Below are 19,138 nucleotides of genomic sequence, written 5' to 3'. Positions count from 1 at the left end.
AGTAATCTCTAAATGAATTTGAAAATACTTTACAAACTCAAGAAGAAATGAGAAAAAGCGGGGGAGGACAGACCTAAAGAGGATGCTTATCTTCTGTACAGAACTGCACAAATACAACAGTATGCCAGTTTTTTGCCCAAATCATTTCACTGAGCTACTGACTGCTAGTAGAATTTTCATGAAAAAAGTGAAATTGAGTAAAATGCAAGTTAAAAATTGAATTTCTTTTTGATCCAGCAGTACACTTCCTTAATTATTTTCATTATCAGTTCATGATCCTTTACAGATCCATTCACTCACATTTTTTACTTGTATCCATTGGTACTGCTTGGGATACTGTGCAACTCTAACATCCTAGTTCTGTAAACACTTTACTTCAGCAAAGGGATGGCACTGACCTGAAAAGAAACAGTTTCCTGTTTCAGTGCCTTCAACTGCTTGTTCCTTCTACGGATACCCTTCCTTTATCCCACCATAAATATAGTAATGCAAAAACCTGATTAGGGAACTGATGCAAGTTAAAACTAGGGTTTTTTTGTTTGTTTGTTTGTTTTTTTACCTTAGTTTAACTGGATCAGTTCCTTAATCTGACCCAACACATGGCCACAAACACTCACATTGGCATGAGTCAGAGGCATAAGAAGAAAGTAGTCAAGGCAGCTTAGCTCTGCATAAAGTTATGGTGGAGCTATGACCTAAGACAACAGTTCAACAACAGAGGAAATCCTGCTTTAAGCCTTTTAGTATCGTATCAAAAATGACAGAAAGTGTTGATTAGTTGCCCTGATGATTCAGGCATTCGAGAAAACGCTGATGAGTTAACTTTGTATCAGCAAGGTTAAATTAGGCTAAATTAGGCTTTCTCATGTATTATAGAGCCAGCAGAAAGCCAGTATAGAAGTTTGTGTATACCCACAGCTAATCAAGTCTAACAAGCGTTGCCGGGTAGACAGTGCTCAAATACAGTTCTAATGGCAATGCAACCATGGCTTAATTCCAATCACAAAAACATAAATCACAAATAGACATAGTCACTATATGAACAAAATGAACGTGTGTTCAGAAATATAGCCTAACATGGTATGTTTGCCAAGTCTGATTATTATGACCATAGTGTCTTGCAATTAAAAAAAATATATAAAGCTAAATAAAAGTCCTAGACTACAAGAAACAAACCCAGAAACTACCACTTTGTCCTTTACAGAATCCAATGAGTAATTATAATATTCATGCTGCTGAAATGGGTGATCTATAATATCATAATCGAGATAAAGTTGGCAGATAACAAATTAAGTAGGTAAACATACAGTCATTATTCATGAGAACAGGCCCATTCATCTCAATAAAATATACAAGGATTTTTATTCATGTAAGATTTACAGACTAAGGTCATCGAATATGCCAGTTCCATTTCTGTTTAAACTCACATTTGTGAAAGTGAAAAGAGATCTGGGTTCAAAAGGGACATTCTTCAGATGTATTTAACTCTCTACAATCAGGCAAATATTGTGAAAAGAGTAATACAAACCTTTTATGCATTTTTTTAAAAATAGCTCAAAAGAATTTCTAATTAATAGCTTGAGGAGAGCACTTCTGTAATTAAAGCAGTATAGAAATGAGTAGCCTCTTCCGATAGAGAGAATCCTAACATTTGCAGCCTCTGTCTCAAAATCCTGCACATGCTGTCTCGAAAACCAAAATACTGAGACAAGTTTGTTTTGTTTTGTTTTGTTTAGCTCAGAAGCCAAGGACAACATAAGTAGGACTGTTTGTATTTCTCAGTTCTGCTTCAAAACAACTTAAAGCCTGAAAAGACCACCTAAAGGTGAGAAACTATTTGTCATCCATGCTAGCTCCATTTCCCTCCTCTCTCAAGCAGAAAATCCCACTGTTTAAAACTATGTGAGATGTGACCACTAAATTAATTTAATCTGAGTCAAATGTCTTGGACTGAACTGCAGCCCAGCACCTGAGAGAGCAGTGATTTATCTATTAGACCACACCTAACTTTGTTCTGCTTGGTTTCAATTTTTTTTGGCTCAATATTTAAACACTCTTTGTGAAAATAAAGCAAACCTGTTCTAGGGAAACACCAATGATGGCAGTCTTCACTTTTAGCCTAAAGGTGAATTATAATAAAATGTCTTCAAAATGAAGGCCTTTCAAGTCTTCAATACCTAGTTGATTAAAATCACATTTTTCTAATTAAAATTCAACTTTTGAAAGTCCGTATTATACACAGGCATGCTGAATATATAGGTATCCTTTACATCTTGGGCCTCCCTGAGGACTTTAGGAACTTAAGTAAAATTCTAAATAAGTACTTTTGACTAATCCTAGAGGAAGTATTTTCTTTGGAAAGTGAAATCTCTCCCATCATTTAATATGATCCCAGGCCACAAAATAGTCTTTTTTGGGTGATGACATCTGCAAGTCTTCTGAAATATCTTCCCTGCAGCATCATTAGTGATTGATGCCTTAGTCTACTTCTATTCATTATTCAGGCAGGTTTACATCCATTGCAGAGAAATAAGAGGCGCTTACTGGTGAAAATATCATCTGAGATAACAATTAAAACCACATGACTTTTAATCTCAGATGCGGTACAGAACCACGTACCTGACTGAGCAAAAATCTGGTGTGCTGAAACTGGCAAACCATAAAACACCACTTTGGCTACAACACAACAAAAATGTATGTTCAGTCGATGCTCAGAACAATACAGTGTGCTAATTCTAGAAACTTTCTTTGCTATTAGTAAGTTTATTTCTACATATCTTGTACTAAATTCTAAAATAGAAAAGCTGTTTTCAGTGGAAAAATCTTGGTGCCAAAAGGTAATACATTTTATAAATACACCTGTTGCAACAAGCAGAAAAATATCACCTCTGGAAACCTGGCTTTGCAAGACTCGTGCAGCACGGTGCAGCAAAGAAGCAAAATATTTTGTTGAATTTTGTTAAATTTTTGTACATTTGGCCATCTTACCATAGGCAAAACACTTACGAGCAGATCTTTCACCACAGTAAATTGTCAAGGCTGGGATAGTAAGACAATTTTTGCTGGGCAAAATTCTGTGATTGCTGACCCTGTCATGTGAAGCAAATAGCAAACTACTGAAATCACAGTGAAAGGCTGAACTTTGTAAGAACTGACAAAACTGAATGTGGTATAACAGCGATCTACTTTCGAAAGAATACGTAGTAGGCAACAGAGAGGAAGAGGCACTGGCAATTACTCCATCCATCAATCTACCTTATGGCTGTCAATCTATGCCTATTTCTATGCCTTTGCTATGTCCAGATATTTTCCTCGGAGAGCAGCAATGGCAATGCAGTTGGTAAATATTTATGCAGTGATGAGGCTTATCACAAAGGCATTTATGCTGGTTGGTCTGTCATATAATATGGCAAAACAATTTCAGCAATTTCAGAAGTTCTTTTTCAAAAGGAAAAGAAAAGAAAATCCTTATCTTTAGGATAAGGATTTTCACGTGATTGCTGATATCCTATCACATTTGAGGAAAAGCATTTTTAAACTAAAAAGTAGAAAATTAACAAATGAATGTGATAATATCAGAATTCCTCTCACAGTTTTTGTGGCTTATAATCAGGATTTTCATGAAACAAAAGAAAAAACTTTTTGCAATGAAATTTTTTGTTTGCACTTTAGAAAGCTTTGTTTCAGACATTTGTACTGGAGAGCAGTTTCAAAAGTTTAAAATCTTTAGTGGAAACTGCATTGTTCAACATCCCTATCAACAGCACTTCACCCCGTGTTCTTTGTAGCATTGTCTTGCAGTTATTTTGGGAAGGCAGCAAAATCACAGCTACCAACAGCCCTAAAAGGTAGAGTCTGAGTACTCCAACTGTTGTCCAGCCATGGTTTTATTGCTGCTTTGAACGCCATGGCCAGGGGGCTTTGGGCTTGTGCTTGTTTCCTCGGCACAGCCGCCTACTGTTCTAAATCAAGCCCTGTCTCCAATTTTTCCTCTCTCAATTAACACATCATGTGCACCTCAGCTCCCATACCAGTGACCCCCAGGTGAACTGCCGCATTCCAGCAAAACTCTTTTCCTTGTTGGCTTTATTTTTTAACAACTTATAGCCACAGAAACAATTTTCACTTGCCAAAACCCTCACAAATGGACTTGATAAACCGCCTGTGAACCCAATGTGTAGGTATCTCATGTGTACCACTTATAAAAGCTTTGTCAGATCTCTCCACAAAACATGTATTCCTCTTCATTTTATTTCTAACAAACAACATACTCTTGCATTATTGTACTTAGGTATTGCTAAACAATAAAGCAGAATTACTATGAAAATACTTGAAGCAATTCCAGGAACTGTTTAATATATATGGCAAGTTCAAAGCTGCTTTCTTAGAAACTCTTTCCATACATTACTGAAGAAAACATGTTGGAAGTGAAATCTTCATCCATAATGAGAAATAAATTTTTTTATGTATTAGTAGTTCTTAAATAAAGATGTTTCCTTTGTGACAGCAATCCCCAGCCTTAACGGAAAAGAACATTATGCAGTATCTCTTGCGGCATGTAAGCACCTCCGTTTGCGGTCTCAGGATTTGTCAGCACCAAGGGAAATCTTTATTGCCTGGTACCTGCACCACTTCAATGTAGTTCTTGTTTAAATAATGAGAAAAAATCGTGACATGAAATCCAAGGGAAACTTTACATCTTGTAGAACAACTCCTCCTGTCACCACTACAACATGAATCTCTACTTAACTCTGCTTCGACATGAACGTTAGAAAGGCATGTTGACTGAGTAGAAGAGGCAATGTTACAGTAAAACCATTTGTATATGAAAAGATTTTCTTCTGTTTTCTCTTTTTTCCCTAAAGTATAAAAAAGGCTGTTTGTAGCACGGCATTACTTTCAATATCCTACCATTACTGACCTACATGACAGGAGAGCATAAATTCGTCCCTGGAGCTTCACTAAGGAGCACTCCGAACTTAACTTTGGGGTTTCTGTTAGACCAGTTGGTAGCAAAGCACATATTACTATTGATTTCCTCATCAAAATCAAGATGATATGATTTTTCTTCCTGGTATTTCAGACAGTCCGGTGGGGAAATTTAAAAACAAAACCTTAAATACATTCCCCAACAGAGCTGCCGAGTTAATTCAGGACAACACACCCATATATTTATACAGATGGCCCCGGTGATCATATTTGCCATGTGAAATCTCTACAGGGATGCTAGGGAAAGGCAGAACTCCTAGGATATGTGCTCGTCTGCCCAGTTTCACACTTTGAAATCCTCGGCAAACCCTGATTTATACACCGCCAGCTGTTTTCCTATCTGATTAGGCAGTTTTCTACTCCAGTAAGCATGTAAAATGGATGTAGCCAAATTTCCACACTGAGGAGTGAAAAAACAATATTTATAGTTTAGAAATAAAACAAGCTAGAGGAATCAGGCCTGTTGGGATCATAAAGAGTTTCATAGGGGGTGGATTTCTGATAAATCTGGATTGCAGGAATGGTAGGTGAAAGCCTAGTTTTAATGGATAGTCAGGCTTAGGGTATGTTTATATAATAAACACACAGACTTTAGAAATGTGTTTATAATAAATTATCTTGAAGTCAGACTGTTGTCACTTTTGGTTGTTTCACCTCTCAACCAGGAGGCCAAGGCTGGAATCAAATTGGCATCTTCTGTGAATATTTCAGTTAACACTTTTAATAGGTATATGCAATTTTTCTATTAAAAAGAAAGCCTAATTAACCCTTCCTCTGGGGAAGATAAGCACATATATACGATGTTTCAAACAATTTGTCCACTAAAAATGAGAGAAGACCTCCATTAACTGCTTGTTTTAAATGCAGCATTACTAATAGCAGAGCATGGAAAAAGTCACCTTTTTGGTCATATATCAAGCTAAGCATTTAAATCAAGCTCCAGGATAAAAACTGCTATATAATTTCATTATTTTTCATCAGCTTGACAAATACATGCAGGCAATTATGGGGAAAAAAACCAGAAAGTATTACATCAGTATGCCAGTCCGGACACAATCGAAAAAAGGTCAAAGTGTAGCTCTTCACATTCCTCTTTAAATAGACCAAAATACAGCCAGTATCCTGCACTTTATGTCTTTAACAAATAAATTTCACATTTTCTGTTGGCTTTGAAGCCATAATTAATTTAAATAGATTCTCAATATGGACAAGCTATAAACAAAAATTGATATTATTCCATGTAATTATGCTAAAAAGTTGGAAAATTAGACTTTCTTTGGAAAGTGTGTAGGTCTCTCTAACCTCTACTTATCTCCATATTAATGAGCCATCCTTTCACCGGAAGCTAAATTTACAGGTTTTGTTGACTGTATTGTTGTTTTATTATTTTATTTTGTAAATGGGTTGCTTAGACTGTTTTGCAGGATACAGAATGCACTGAAATGTGCTGTGTCTCCAGGTAGCTCTTCTCACTTTTAACTTGATAAACCTCCAGAGACATAACGGACATGAGTGTGCTAGATAAAATTCTTGAACTATGATTTTTAGTTCTAGGATTCCTGCTGGGAGATTAGCAATAGTCAGGCTTACTGCTGGTGAAATAAACACTTTGCGGCTGTCTCTTGCAAGAAGAGTCTTCGGGGCAAGGACCAGACACCAGCACTCAAACTCAAGGAATTAATCACTAGGTCGGCCAGTCAAGCTCCTGGGTATGAGCCTTCCCTCTCTGGCCTCAGCAGTGGCCCAGCTGCAACTGGGGGAAGAGGCTTCCTCTGCCCAGATTATTGCCCATCCAAGGCAACTCTCCTGCAAGTGGGAGCTGTAGGTTCAAACCCCGCAGAGTGAGCAGATAATTATGTAGCAGCCACTTTTTGAATGAAAATGATCACAGCTCCTGCGCTGCCTGATGAATTCAAAGCTGCAGGATGTGTTAAGCAAACTCAGCAAAACACAGTCCCTTTAGAGGATTTAGATATTTTTCAGTGTCTTTCTATTCTGCAGCTCAATAGAAAGAGAGACTAGATAGGAATTAAATACTTAACTCACCACGTCAGGATAGGCTCAGATACCTAAGTGCCTTTGGTTTAAAATGGGAGGCACATGTGAGCCAGCTAAGGTAGAAAACAGGCATTCCTAATCACCATCTAGGTCCTAGATGCCAATGAAGGAACTCTAAACCTCATCCCTCTGTATTTTTCCTGATTAAACAGTGTTCAAGTGCAGCCCATTACAGGACAGAAACACTTTGTACTCTCTAATGGAGGTTTTATTTTCTCACTCTTGTGTTATTCTTTTTATTTAAAACAAAAAACAGAGCTACACACTTTATATATCTAGAAAGATCATACTTCTTCCCTCTCATTGACTCCCTTGGAAAAGTGGAACACATTTTGCACTTATTGCTAGTGTTTCTGCTTAGTGAGAGTGTTGTTAGCTTTCCTTTTTTCTGCCCTCTGGCAAGTGCAATGATGACAAGACTTTCATCCTTTGGGTTGGACAGAAAATCTAATAAGACATTTTGGCAGACACACTGGATTGAAACAGTGAGATCTTTTTGTTTCTTGGAATCACATTCAAGTTTTATTGTCTATGTTGTATATATATATATATCTTATTTGGACCTACAAAGGCACTTTCTGCATTAAATAAAGTATTTTTATCTTTTTTTAATCTCTCTTTTTTACAGCCTTACTTGTTCTCCCTCTTTCCACAGTAAATGCTTGAGTTGCCAGTTTGTCACAGGCGAACAATGTGTTTGTGAATGATAAAAGCATCGGGTATCAGGAATGGGACCAGAACTTTCTTTCATAAACCAAAATTTTGTTCTTTATGCAAACCAGTGATTAGTTTATTTCCCACTGTTTTTTTCAATAATTTCTTGGTTCTTTACTGCTCTGAAAAGATATCGTTTCAAAATGGATACAGACAGTAGAATATTACATGATGTGAACTGTTTCTAGGAATCCTAGGTAAATCGTTTGGATCGCCAAGGGTTGTCAAACATGTTTTTTAATATCAAGCTATAGGAATGGTTATGTATCAACTATAAATTACATGCATCTTTTTGATGACTCAGCAAAAATTCTTGTGAACGGTAACTTTTTAGACTACTCCCTTGTAAACTGAATAGGACAGATGTAAGTGTTTCTGGTCTGAAAGAGCACACCAAGAAGACTCGTGTCTATTTGTGGCTGTAGTGGCCGAATTAAAGAGAGTAAGATGGTTTGCCTGTTAAATGAACCAACATATTAAAATACAGAAGAAGAAAGATTTTCTTGCCATAAACTAATTGAATTCCACAGGAATTTCTGTCAACAAATTCAACTACAATTTCACGATCATACTCAACATGTTAGATTATTACTGATTTTACTTTTTATTATTGATGCTGTTTACTTTAAAAAACAACATTTCTCACCTTGCCCAGGAAATCAGATCAGTCAATCATACCTGGTTTCCCCTGTGATCCATTCAATACCACCTGTATACTATCATCTTGCAAAAACTTATGCACATATTAAATTTGACTCATTACAAAAAGTCTCACTGACCTCATAGGAACTATTCACAGTACTTTAAACTAAGCACAAATATGCCTTTGCAGACATAGGGCCTTGGAATTTTTTACCCACTGGCAAAGCAGCTTCATTTGTCATTTGCAAACTATTGCAGATATTAGGTCATTATTAAAAACCTCCCAAGCCTCCACAAAACAACCACAAAAACAAAAGTATCCTCTTCCTACTGCAAACACTTAAATACATTATATTCACCTAAGTTTTGTTAAAATGCTTTTTAAACACAAAACCTCATTTCTTGATCAAATTTACCTTTCAGTTTTCCTTTAAGAAACATATTACTAAATTGTTTTTAAATTACTAAACTACCAAAACTGTTTCAAATAAACCTTTATATACTTTGTTGTTCCTGCATTCTTTTCTTGTTTATTAAAATGAGACTAGAGCACACAATGTGGAAAAGGTACATACAAAAAGAAATGGAAAAATAAAATTCTGAAAGAAAAAGAGGGTCAATCTCATTTGTGAGGACTTGGAAGTCAATAACTGAATATTTTATCTATTGCCTAACGCTGTCACTTATTAATCACACTCTGTCTTAAAGATTTTGTGATTCTTTTATGTGCCACCCCTTGGACATTTGCCTCAAAGAGTTTCTGCTTAAACAGACTCGTATGTCCTCTAAAGTCTCAGGAGCAACGTTTGATAATGGTGCAGTAATCACAAGTGTACTGCTACTTAAAAGAAGCAAGTATACTAATATGTATTTTACTTAATTGTACTTGTTTTGTCATTTACCTGTTTAATTTATTTGCTCACTCTGTGCTCATATTTAAACCACAAAAGAGTGTGTCTGAATCTGGCCCTCTCCTCAGGTAGGAGTTGAGGGATCAGTGTAAGAACCTGGCACCAGCCCGCCCGGGCTCAGCCAGCTCACGGGCTGCGCGCGGCTTCCTGCCCCCAACTGAATTCACTGGCCTAGCCGGGAGACGAGACCCCCTTTTCTCACAAAAACACGAAGCCTCAGAAATGTCTCTTGCAAAGTTCTTCACAAAAGAAAACAGAGCAGAAGTCAAAGCCAAGCAAAGTCACAGAGAGAGCCCGGGAGCGCGCAGCGGAGCGCCCGGGACCACCCTCCTCTCTTTGGCCCCCAGCAGTCGGAAATTACACCCTGCGCTTCTGAAACCTGCTGCCCGGGGGACTGTATGCATCAGCAAAGTTGCACTTTTACTGAATGGCCATTGTCTGACCATAACAAAAATACACATGTTGCGTTCTGCCCTGTATCAGCAGTGGATTTCACTTCTTTTATGCCAGCCTTCGTAAAATATTGCCGAAACAATTCCCACTCCTTGCTGTTTTCACCCTTGCTGCTCCGCGGTAATAGCAGTGGCTGACCTTTTTATGCTCCCAAAGTTTGATGAAGTAGGAAGACTTAAATCAGGGAAAAAGAGATGCCTTAAGAAACCTGATTTCTGTGAGCATGGTAAAGGGCAGATTACAGTCTTTCCTTAAATTAGAAAATTAAGCAGATACTAATGCATCACAAAGATCAAACAGGCAAGGAATAATCTGTTGTCGCAATTACTACCAACAGGGATTGATTCAGTTGATACTTTCCAAATACAATTTGACATCTCATAAAAATTACAGCTGAACCAACAGAAACTAATTTCTGTTTTTCACAGGTGTCTATCAGGTTATAAACACACCTAACTTATTGGTTGTAATAAATGCACAGCGGAAGGATATAGTTTAATATGAACCATAGACCTTCCGAATCACCTGTGAAAATAAACTGAAATGGAGTATTTCTCTCTGTCAGTAACAGTCCTGAAACGTTTTGTGGCTTTTGAAAAATTAGATTTTTAGTGCTCTTTGACCAAAGTATTTTTTTTCACTCCCCTCACAGTCTAGATGAGAATGGTCTAGTCATGGAAACATTTCTCCCAGTCCATTTAAGGCCACATCTACTGACTGTGTCTTTCCACTGAGCTAAATAGGATTAGATTGGACCAAAAATTGTTTTCTCTTGATTTATTGGGATCCTATCTTTATGCCGCACTAGGAAAAGCTTTTTCTTTTTTTCCTTTGTCATTTAAATAAACAATTATGAAATTTATTTCAATTCCTTGGTGCTATTCAGAGATTAAAAACATATATATTTGGAAAATTTCTGATACAATTTGAAATTGCCATGTAAACAGTGCAATAATGTACAGAAGCAGTGAAATAAAGGCAGCCTTCAGGCAGCAGAAATTCTTGTAATGAAGAATATAGTTAAATGCATATACATAACTTATATAAGTCACAAAGCAGTATTTTCACTCTAGCACATCCACCCTTTCTTGATTAATTAGAGAAATGCTTTATTTGTTTCAACAGTCTCTTTGATTTTGGTGCTAGAAATCTTTTATTATTACTAAAGGAACGGTTTAGTTATAATCTTTATAGTGTTAAAAATGCTGTCCTGTTTTACATAAAAGGCCAAAAGCTGATGCATATCAAGTATGCAGGAAATAGAGAAGTCTAACTGAGATACAAATAGTGGGTACTTTTCATCTTTATGATTTGGTATGCAGTTGTCACAGGACTATATGAGCTACTTGATCTAAAATAAAATAGACTATGTCTGATTTGTTGGTAGGAAAGCTGGACAGAAGCTGACATAACAAACATTGAAAAAGGTCAAAGTTATAATGTTAAGAGAAGTTTATTATTTGAAACAATACAGGACACATTCTAAGTTAAAGTTTGGGAAAATATCAGGGATTGTACTGTGGCTATAAACTCTTGCTCTAGGCTGAAATATGACATACAAAGTCTCAGCACAGCACAATCCTTTTTTAATCACTGAATTGAATTTGAATTAGTTCTTTATGCAGCAAGAACCTAAATATCTCAAATCTAAACCAAACCAAAAGAAGTTGGTTGATATACTTTCCATCTTTCCTATTACTTAAAAATCATTTATTTTTTTTCTTCTATAGAAAAGTAGATTGTGCACCCCCTTCATTAGGCCTTTCAGTGCTAATGAGGCAAAAATTGTTTATTGAAGAAAGCTGATGATAAACTCTACATTTCTTATCAAATGCTCCTGCATTTTAGAAGCAAACTTTACAACTTGCAGTGGCAGAATAGAAAAGATGCAGTGTGTCTGCACTAGACCCTCGCAGTGACATGTACTGCTGCCTTGTAAAACCCCCCAGCCGGGCTCCCAGAGGACACCAGAGTTGCCTGGACATTGGGCATCTCCCAGGTCTCAGCCCTCGCAGGCAGCTGGCACTGCAGAGCAAGGGGCAGCAGCAGTCACTGAGCCATGATCGCATTTTCTGCAGTATGCCGGGCCTGCAGCCCCAAGCAACCCCAGGCACTGGGGAGCTGCTGGGGACTGGGACTTACAGATGGGATTTTCATTTTATTCTTATCTATGTAAGATAATTTGAGCTGTTAAAAAACAGAAAAATTACTTTGAAAAGAACTTAAAAATGGCCCAGTTCTAAATGCAGTTAAAATATTCCAGTTGTCACAAAAGGCATAGTATGATGGTGAAACACTCTACTATCTTCACCAGAAATATTAGTTATTAATTTAATCCCTAACTGACTACAATAGTTACTGCTGTTTCCCTTCCTTTGTCTTGTCTTATCTGTCCTTGGGGTCCTTGCCCCTGAGAGCAGGAAATGTGCTAATATATAGCATACCCCAATTTCTATTTTGACATCATTTGTGACCTCAAAGCATGACTTCAACATATTTCAACTGATTTCAACCATACTACAAAAATAGCATCAACATTATCAACTTTCAGAATATCTTCCTTTGTAAACAAAGATCTATGATTGGATTAGCTGCATCAATACAAAAGATCTGTTATTTTTCTACTGATGCAAAAATTTAATAATAAGGGGTGCGTACCTATTCATTGAGATGAAAATACATTCCTGCTGAGATACTAGCACATGGTGCATACACCATGGAAATTCCTTTTAAGCCCTACAAAGGACTTAGCACTTTGGAGGGATGCAGGTGATTCATAGGCCTCTGAAAGGCACTTTAGAAACTTCAGAAGTACACTGTGGCACCAGTGCTGAGACTCACGGCATTACTGCTACACAGCAGAACATTAGAAATGTCTCAGCCAAGGAAGAGATGGCTACAGACAGCAGTGAAGAGCTAAATGAGGCCTATTATATCCTTCTTGGTGGTAAAACATAGTTAAGTCAGTCTGGGGATTCTAATGCATGGTCAAATAAACATTGCTCCCACATGATTCAAAGTGTTCATTTGGTATAATTTCAAAGTGTTGAATCAAATTTGTTTAAAACATTTTTACAAGACTGTGTACTGCAAGACTTTATGCCAGTCCTGAGTCGTGGTGATGTGCATTACATTTTATTGTAAGCCTTTGCTAATCACTATCGGTAAGTGATGTTGCAGGGCTTCGGACAGGTATTAATGACTTTAGAAATGTGCTAAGCAGAACTAAGCAACAACAGAAGTTTGCAAATGGGTCACTGTAAGTAGCTTTTTTATCAAACAAGCACACAGAAAAGAGAAAGTAAAATCTACAATTTAAATAACAATTGCCTAGAACAGCAGGTAAAGAAAATCAAATTGTCTTCCAAATGGATCATCCTATAGATGGCACAATGAAACAGTAGAGTGGAAATGATATCTGAATAATCAGAGTAACCAAAGGAGTAAAAGTATTTCAGAGGTAATCAGCTCACAAGCCTAGTAGAGCAATACACTGCGAATATATAATATGGGATGCTTTTAAGCACCTCTAGTGTAGTGCAAGGAAGTAGTCAGAAGGTCTTTAAAGAAAGTCGTCCCACACCTGAGAAGTGGGAAACTATCTACTAATTACAAAGGGGTTACTACCTGTGCATGTATGCAAAATAGATGTGGTCTACACAGTCACACACAAAAATACATAAGTGCAGTCATAAACAAATTGCTAGCAGATAATCAAAGAATTTTTTTTTGTCTTGGAATGACTTGCAGTAAGAAGGAAACAGTATCTGACTTCCATTGTAACTCTAAATGACTAGGAGTTTTTCCTAATATTTTTCCGTAAAATATTTATCTTAGAAATGAAATCAGTTTCAGTATCTGCCAGAAATGTTTAATAAGCTGCAAGATAGAAAAATGTAGTATTAAAATAGTAAAAAGTTTTGATTCTTTACAGTTACTTTTTTAAAATCTAATTGGGACCAACTGGCCTCATTGCCTCTTATAAACTTAGCAATATATATTCTGAAAAAGGAATAAAAATGAACAGCTGTTTCTCCTTAAAAAAGTCAGACAAAGATTTTTCTTACACAATAAATCAGTTGCTAGTGGATTTCCAGGACACTGCTCCAGGCTAACTGCCTAGGTATGGCTTAAAAACCTGGTTTACCTCCGTATGTATCCAAAACTGGTAAAGAAGATTAAACTGTAGATGAACAGCAAACACTGAAGGAGGGATAAAAAGAGCCATGGGCAGGTTGAATACCTGAAAAAATGAGAAAGAAAATATACATTATAATTATCATTCTAAAATTGCGATGATATAATGAAGCACTATCTCAGGAGCTCAAAGCACTGCACAAGTTAATTGTATCTTATAATACCTCTGTAATGTAGACATTATATAAAACAGATACTGTTTATTATGTTACCACTAGATACTGATTATTATGTTACCACTAGATATGTTATAACAAATGGACATAAATTGCTGCAAAAGAGATTTGCCAAAAGTCATAATGTGAGCAAGTTGCAAAATCAGGTAAGGAACTCAGAAATCCTGAAATTAGACATTTATTCTATTTATGATATGGACTGGACATAGATATATCTTTGATATGAAGGGTTTACTTATAGAAGAGAATTATCATGGAGTAAGCAAGGTGTGAATTTATAGCACTATAGCTTTTCCTCTCTAACTCCCTATGTGAGCACCAAAAGGGCAAGGCAGCTTACTCAGCTTTCAAAGTTAATTGTAAATTCTCACCCTAACTTCCTCACAGCATCTCCCTTGAAGCCCTGTCCTGACTGATATACTGATATATTCCTGGGTGCTAAGTGCTAGCATGAAAATAGTTTCAAAAAACTGCCTCCTTAGGCAAGACACTAGTATCATACATAGAGACTAAAGTCCAAATAATTTCACAATTACTTGCTCCACTGGCTAAGCAATAGCTCAGTCTTATCTAATAGGATGAGATTTCATGACCATCCCGTGTTAAAAGTCAGTCTGCTTTCTTCAGAATCAGGTTAGTCTTTTTAAAAAAAAAAAAAAAAAAAAAATCCTATACCAGTTGCACTGAGAAGTTAATCCTTTCCTAAAGTACAAAGATCTCTTTTAAACCAAACAGTAGTGGAGGTGTCTTCAAAACTTTAAGTCTCTAGGTACGCAAGGAAAATTCTGGCAAGGAATAAGAAGAGCTCCCAATGACACACACCACAGAGTTAGCGTTTTCAAGTTCCTATTGTCCTTCTCAGAAAATCAAATCTTGGAACATCAGAGAAAGCAATCTGAGAGCCATGCCCAGGCTCCTAAACCAGGCATTCCTTATTACAAGTTTGAAGAAAAATAATACTTAGTGTTTAATGCTGATATTCCCCCAGTTTTTGTCAAGAACTCCATCTAAAGGGTAAGACACCAAGCTGGGGCTGTGAAACAAGTCCACCTCCATCTCAGTGATGTGATGCTCTTGGAAAGGTCACTAGAATGGTTTCTCAGTGTCAAGAGCCACTGGAGGACTAAGGGCCTGCAACCCCAGCTTGGTCTGCCAGCTTCAACACCGGGCAACAACTGCAGCCTGAAGCACAGGAAAGAAACCCGTTAAGTCACTGCAGCTTCAGCAATCGCCTCATAGTGCTGAGGACAGCCATGATTTCAAAAGCTACATTCACATCTTTGGAGCTACCACAGCTCCTCCATAGACTATACGTAGGCAATTTCTGGTTGAATGACTTGGAAAAATTTCTCTTCCAATAAATAGAGTCAAAGGTGGTTGAAGGATTGTGCTGAGTTTTTGAACCTGGAGAAAAAACGCAATCGGCTGTTTTGTTTTAATCATTCTGATCCTCAAAGACTGAGTCCTTATGTAACTTTTATGAAAAAAAAAAGAAAAATCTATTTGGAAGGTGAAACTTGCACATTCAAGTCCCTAAGATTAACTCATCTAAGCCAATTCACAAATATTCATTGAAGCTCTTACCTAAAGTGGGAGGTAGTACATGCCATTAAAAGGGATGGGACATTTAGACATAAAATCCTGGAGCAGAGGTGGGCATGAGCCTTCTTTTTGAGTTATGTGCTTAAAGGAGATGAGACTGTTTTATGCAGAAGACCAGTAAATAGAAGACCAGCTTTCAACCCTCACCGTTCTCCATGATCTGAAGCGGAAATATAGTGTCTCCCACACTTTAGAAGAAATGTTCTCATCTCTGGTGTAGAGTCAGTCTGAGTTCCATTTTCCTCCTTCCACTAACCTGGACCCCCTTAGTAGTTAATTATTAGAAGTGGAGAAGCTACAAAAAAGAGACTGAGAGATATTTGTCCCACAAATATGAAGGCTAGGATTGTTTTTCTCAAAGGTTATCTTATGAAGAAGCCAATGAAGGAGTAGGACACACGGCAAGATTTAAGTAAAGGTAGGGCAGTCTTCTCTTATTATTGATTGTACCTGTCTAGTGGCATGACAAGAGGAGGAATTTTCTAAAAGAAATGGAGAGGAAGTTGATTTTAAAAAAACAGATGGTTTTCAGATTATTCATGGATATATAGTTACAGGATTTAAAGCAGGGTTAAAAATGCTATGTTTTTTTTCTAAGAGTAGCATAGGCAACTTGGTGGTATATGCAGATGACTCAGAGGGGAAGAAGGATCATCTTCATATTTATTTTCTAACCTACTTCTCACAATGAGTACTAGGATTTCCCTGCTAAGTGGTGAGTTGGAGGATTTTTTATGTAAATCTACAGGTAAATTTGAGATTGACAAGGGAGAACACTTTCCCAGTGCTTCATGTCTCCTTGCATTCTAAGTTTTATTTTGCACAGAAAGGATTTGAAGGATCATTTACAAAAGCAGAACACATAGGGAGAGATGAAAAGCTCTCCGACATAAGAGAAACAAGACTTGGTTTCTCATATTTGTGGTTCCACTGAAAGAACAGGATCAATATCAGGAAAAAAAAATCACTAAATTGTTTTTCACTGGAAATGCCAATCCCCCAAATCAAAACATTTCATGGGAATTTACCAGCTTTCGCTAATCTGCAGAGAAAAAGCTTCCTTGGCTCCAAGATGGAATTTCTGGTCAAAACTACAGAAAAACATTTATCATGCTCACAGAACTTTTCCCATTTGTGGATTCAACAAAAGAGATTGAGAGAGAGCCGCAATAACTGATAAGCTGATGGGGAAGGCACTCATTGAGGGGGTGGAGAGGGACTCATCAAGATGTCTGCTGTATCGCAGCTCTGTGCCCTACCAATAAAGTCACTGGTAGTTTTAGAGCAGTGCATGTCCCCTGTGCTTCTGCACGCTCGCTGGCTTGGGCATGCTCTCACTTTCTCTCCTTTTTAATTAAAAGCTTCTAAACATACCCACTAGAGAAAGGGAAAATCTTGAGAATTGTGAAGCTTAGCAGAAGGGCTGAGAGTTTCCTGCCCAGGTCCGACGCTGAGCCTATCTGCCTCCGCACTGCGTCTCAGGGGCCACCTGCTGACCTCGCTAGCTCTCCACCAGCGCAGAGCTGGGGGTTCCGCACAAAAGCGACACACAACAAGTTCAGGCTGCGTATACCTGTGGGAGGATTCGTCCAGAATTAGAGGTAAGAAAAAGAAGAAAAAAAATCCCCTATAGAACCTGGCAGACTCCTCGTTAGGTAAGGGGTGAACTTTGTGACTACGTGCTAGAAAGAGCAGCATTACCTATTCCCTTTTGAAAAGGAACAAATATATATGCAGACATTTCCACTGCTTTTAAATCAACAAGCCATTATTCAACCCTTTATCTAAAAGTATAGCGTAAAGCTATTAAAATATTATGGATCTAATTTTTGGAATTAAATCTTACCCTTGGAGGAAAATTAAGAACTGGTACTCAAAGGACTAAATGAGTAGTAGCTTTTCAAGCTGTTTATGCCACTTTTTCCTTTCACAGTTACACTTTTAACTGCACATTTCATCAGAAGCAAAAATATATGCAACATTAGCTTGCTGATTTCTTTTCAAAAATAAATAGACATTTTTTCCACATCATTTCCCCCCAAGATGGGCTTGAAAACCATCTCTCAGTCTGACAGTAGGTCTGCTTCTTTACCCCTCTTCCACTGGAATAACAGAAATGCTTTGTGTGCAAATGACATGAAGTTGGCACTTGAGTCCAAGTTCAGGAGTATGTCTCACACCACTGATCGCACTTAAAGCATGTTTTTCTCTTCTCTTTCATTCCACATCTTTTCGATCAGCCTGAGCACAACCCACACAGATTAATATACTGATTTATTTATCTTATCATGTTTAACTTAAAACACATACAGAGCTGGCAGCAGAACAGTCCCACAATCCCACATCATCCACCACAACTTTCTCACAGCCTCCACAAAACTGGATGTCAAACTGCATTCAACTGTTCGCAGGCAGCGAGAGCGGCTCACTCTCAGAGATGAACTAAAGACCTCACCAAGACTCAGCCTCAAGGCAAATGCAGCCCTGGTGTTCTGGGCAAGCCTGGCAGTCCACACAAGAGCAGTGCCAGAAGCACTAGCAAGAATTGTGCTCATGTTTAATAAGGTTTTGGAGAAAGAAAATTGGCACACCTCTCAAAAGCTCTCGAGGGAGGTAAACACAAATGTTTTGGTTAATATCAAATGTTTTGCGGGGAAAAAAAACCACTGCACACAAGCATTATTGTCTCCTAGGTTGGCTTCCCTCTGCTCAAAGCAAATGAATTTTAAATGTACATATTTTACTTGCTGGATGATACCAGTGTGGTCCTGAGGGCTGTGTCCAGAATCTGAGGAGGTATCTTGGCCTTCCTGAATATTTTGTGCTCTCTGAGGTATCATCCTCAAAACCACGCAGACAGGCAAAGTACTCATACACACACCCACATGTACACACAGGCTTTCTGTCTTTTTTGAATTATTGTTTTTGTAATGCATTTGCACATATGGTCCCAAAGGGTAAATGTGCAAAGGTTAAATCTCTAACATGGCAGTATTTACATAGGAAGCAGAGTTATGACAGCACATACATCCCTTCCACTATTGTTCATTATCATCATTTAAATTTGAGGCACTCCTGCTAACACCAGAGGACTATCTTCTGAATTAAAAAAAAAAGGAGTAATTTACAGAGAAACTTCTAAGACACAAAACTAAGAAATATTATCTGATCCATAATATCCAGGAAAACTCATCTTTTTTTTTGCAACCTATTGATTTAACTCATCTAGTATCACATGCTTGAAACAGTTATGGATAACAGGCTAGATCCATGCTCCATTACATGAACATAAATACAAACTAACTGTACTGAAGTTAATGGAGTTGCACTGGATTTGCATTTGTGTGAGCACATACTCTGGCTTTGAGTCCTTTGTGCACAGGCAAGTCACAGAGA

General features: G+C 37.6%; 1 protein-coding gene across 1 annotated transcript in view; it reads right to left on the bottom strand.

Moving 5' to 3' along the window:
- The window catches only part of AGMO (alkylglycerol monooxygenase), a 196,988-nt gene that overhangs the window by 92,949 nt on the left and 84,901 nt on the right, over positions 1-19,138 (bottom strand). The window contains exon 5 of the mRNA XM_064506346.1: positions 13,915-14,010. Coding sequence (XP_064362416.1) covers positions 13,915-14,010 — 96 coding nt within the window. The remainder of the gene's footprint in view (positions 1-13,914; positions 14,011-19,138) is intronic.

The sequence above is a fragment of the Dromaius novaehollandiae genome, chromosome 2 (assembly GCF_036370855.1).
Source record: "Dromaius novaehollandiae isolate bDroNov1 chromosome 2, bDroNov1.hap1, whole genome shotgun sequence".
Classification (NCBI taxonomy): domain Eukaryota; kingdom Metazoa; phylum Chordata; class Aves; order Casuariiformes; family Dromaiidae; genus Dromaius; species Dromaius novaehollandiae.
The sequence above is the reverse complement of the archived record's forward strand: the minus strand, read 5'-3'. Positions and strand labels throughout refer to the sequence as shown.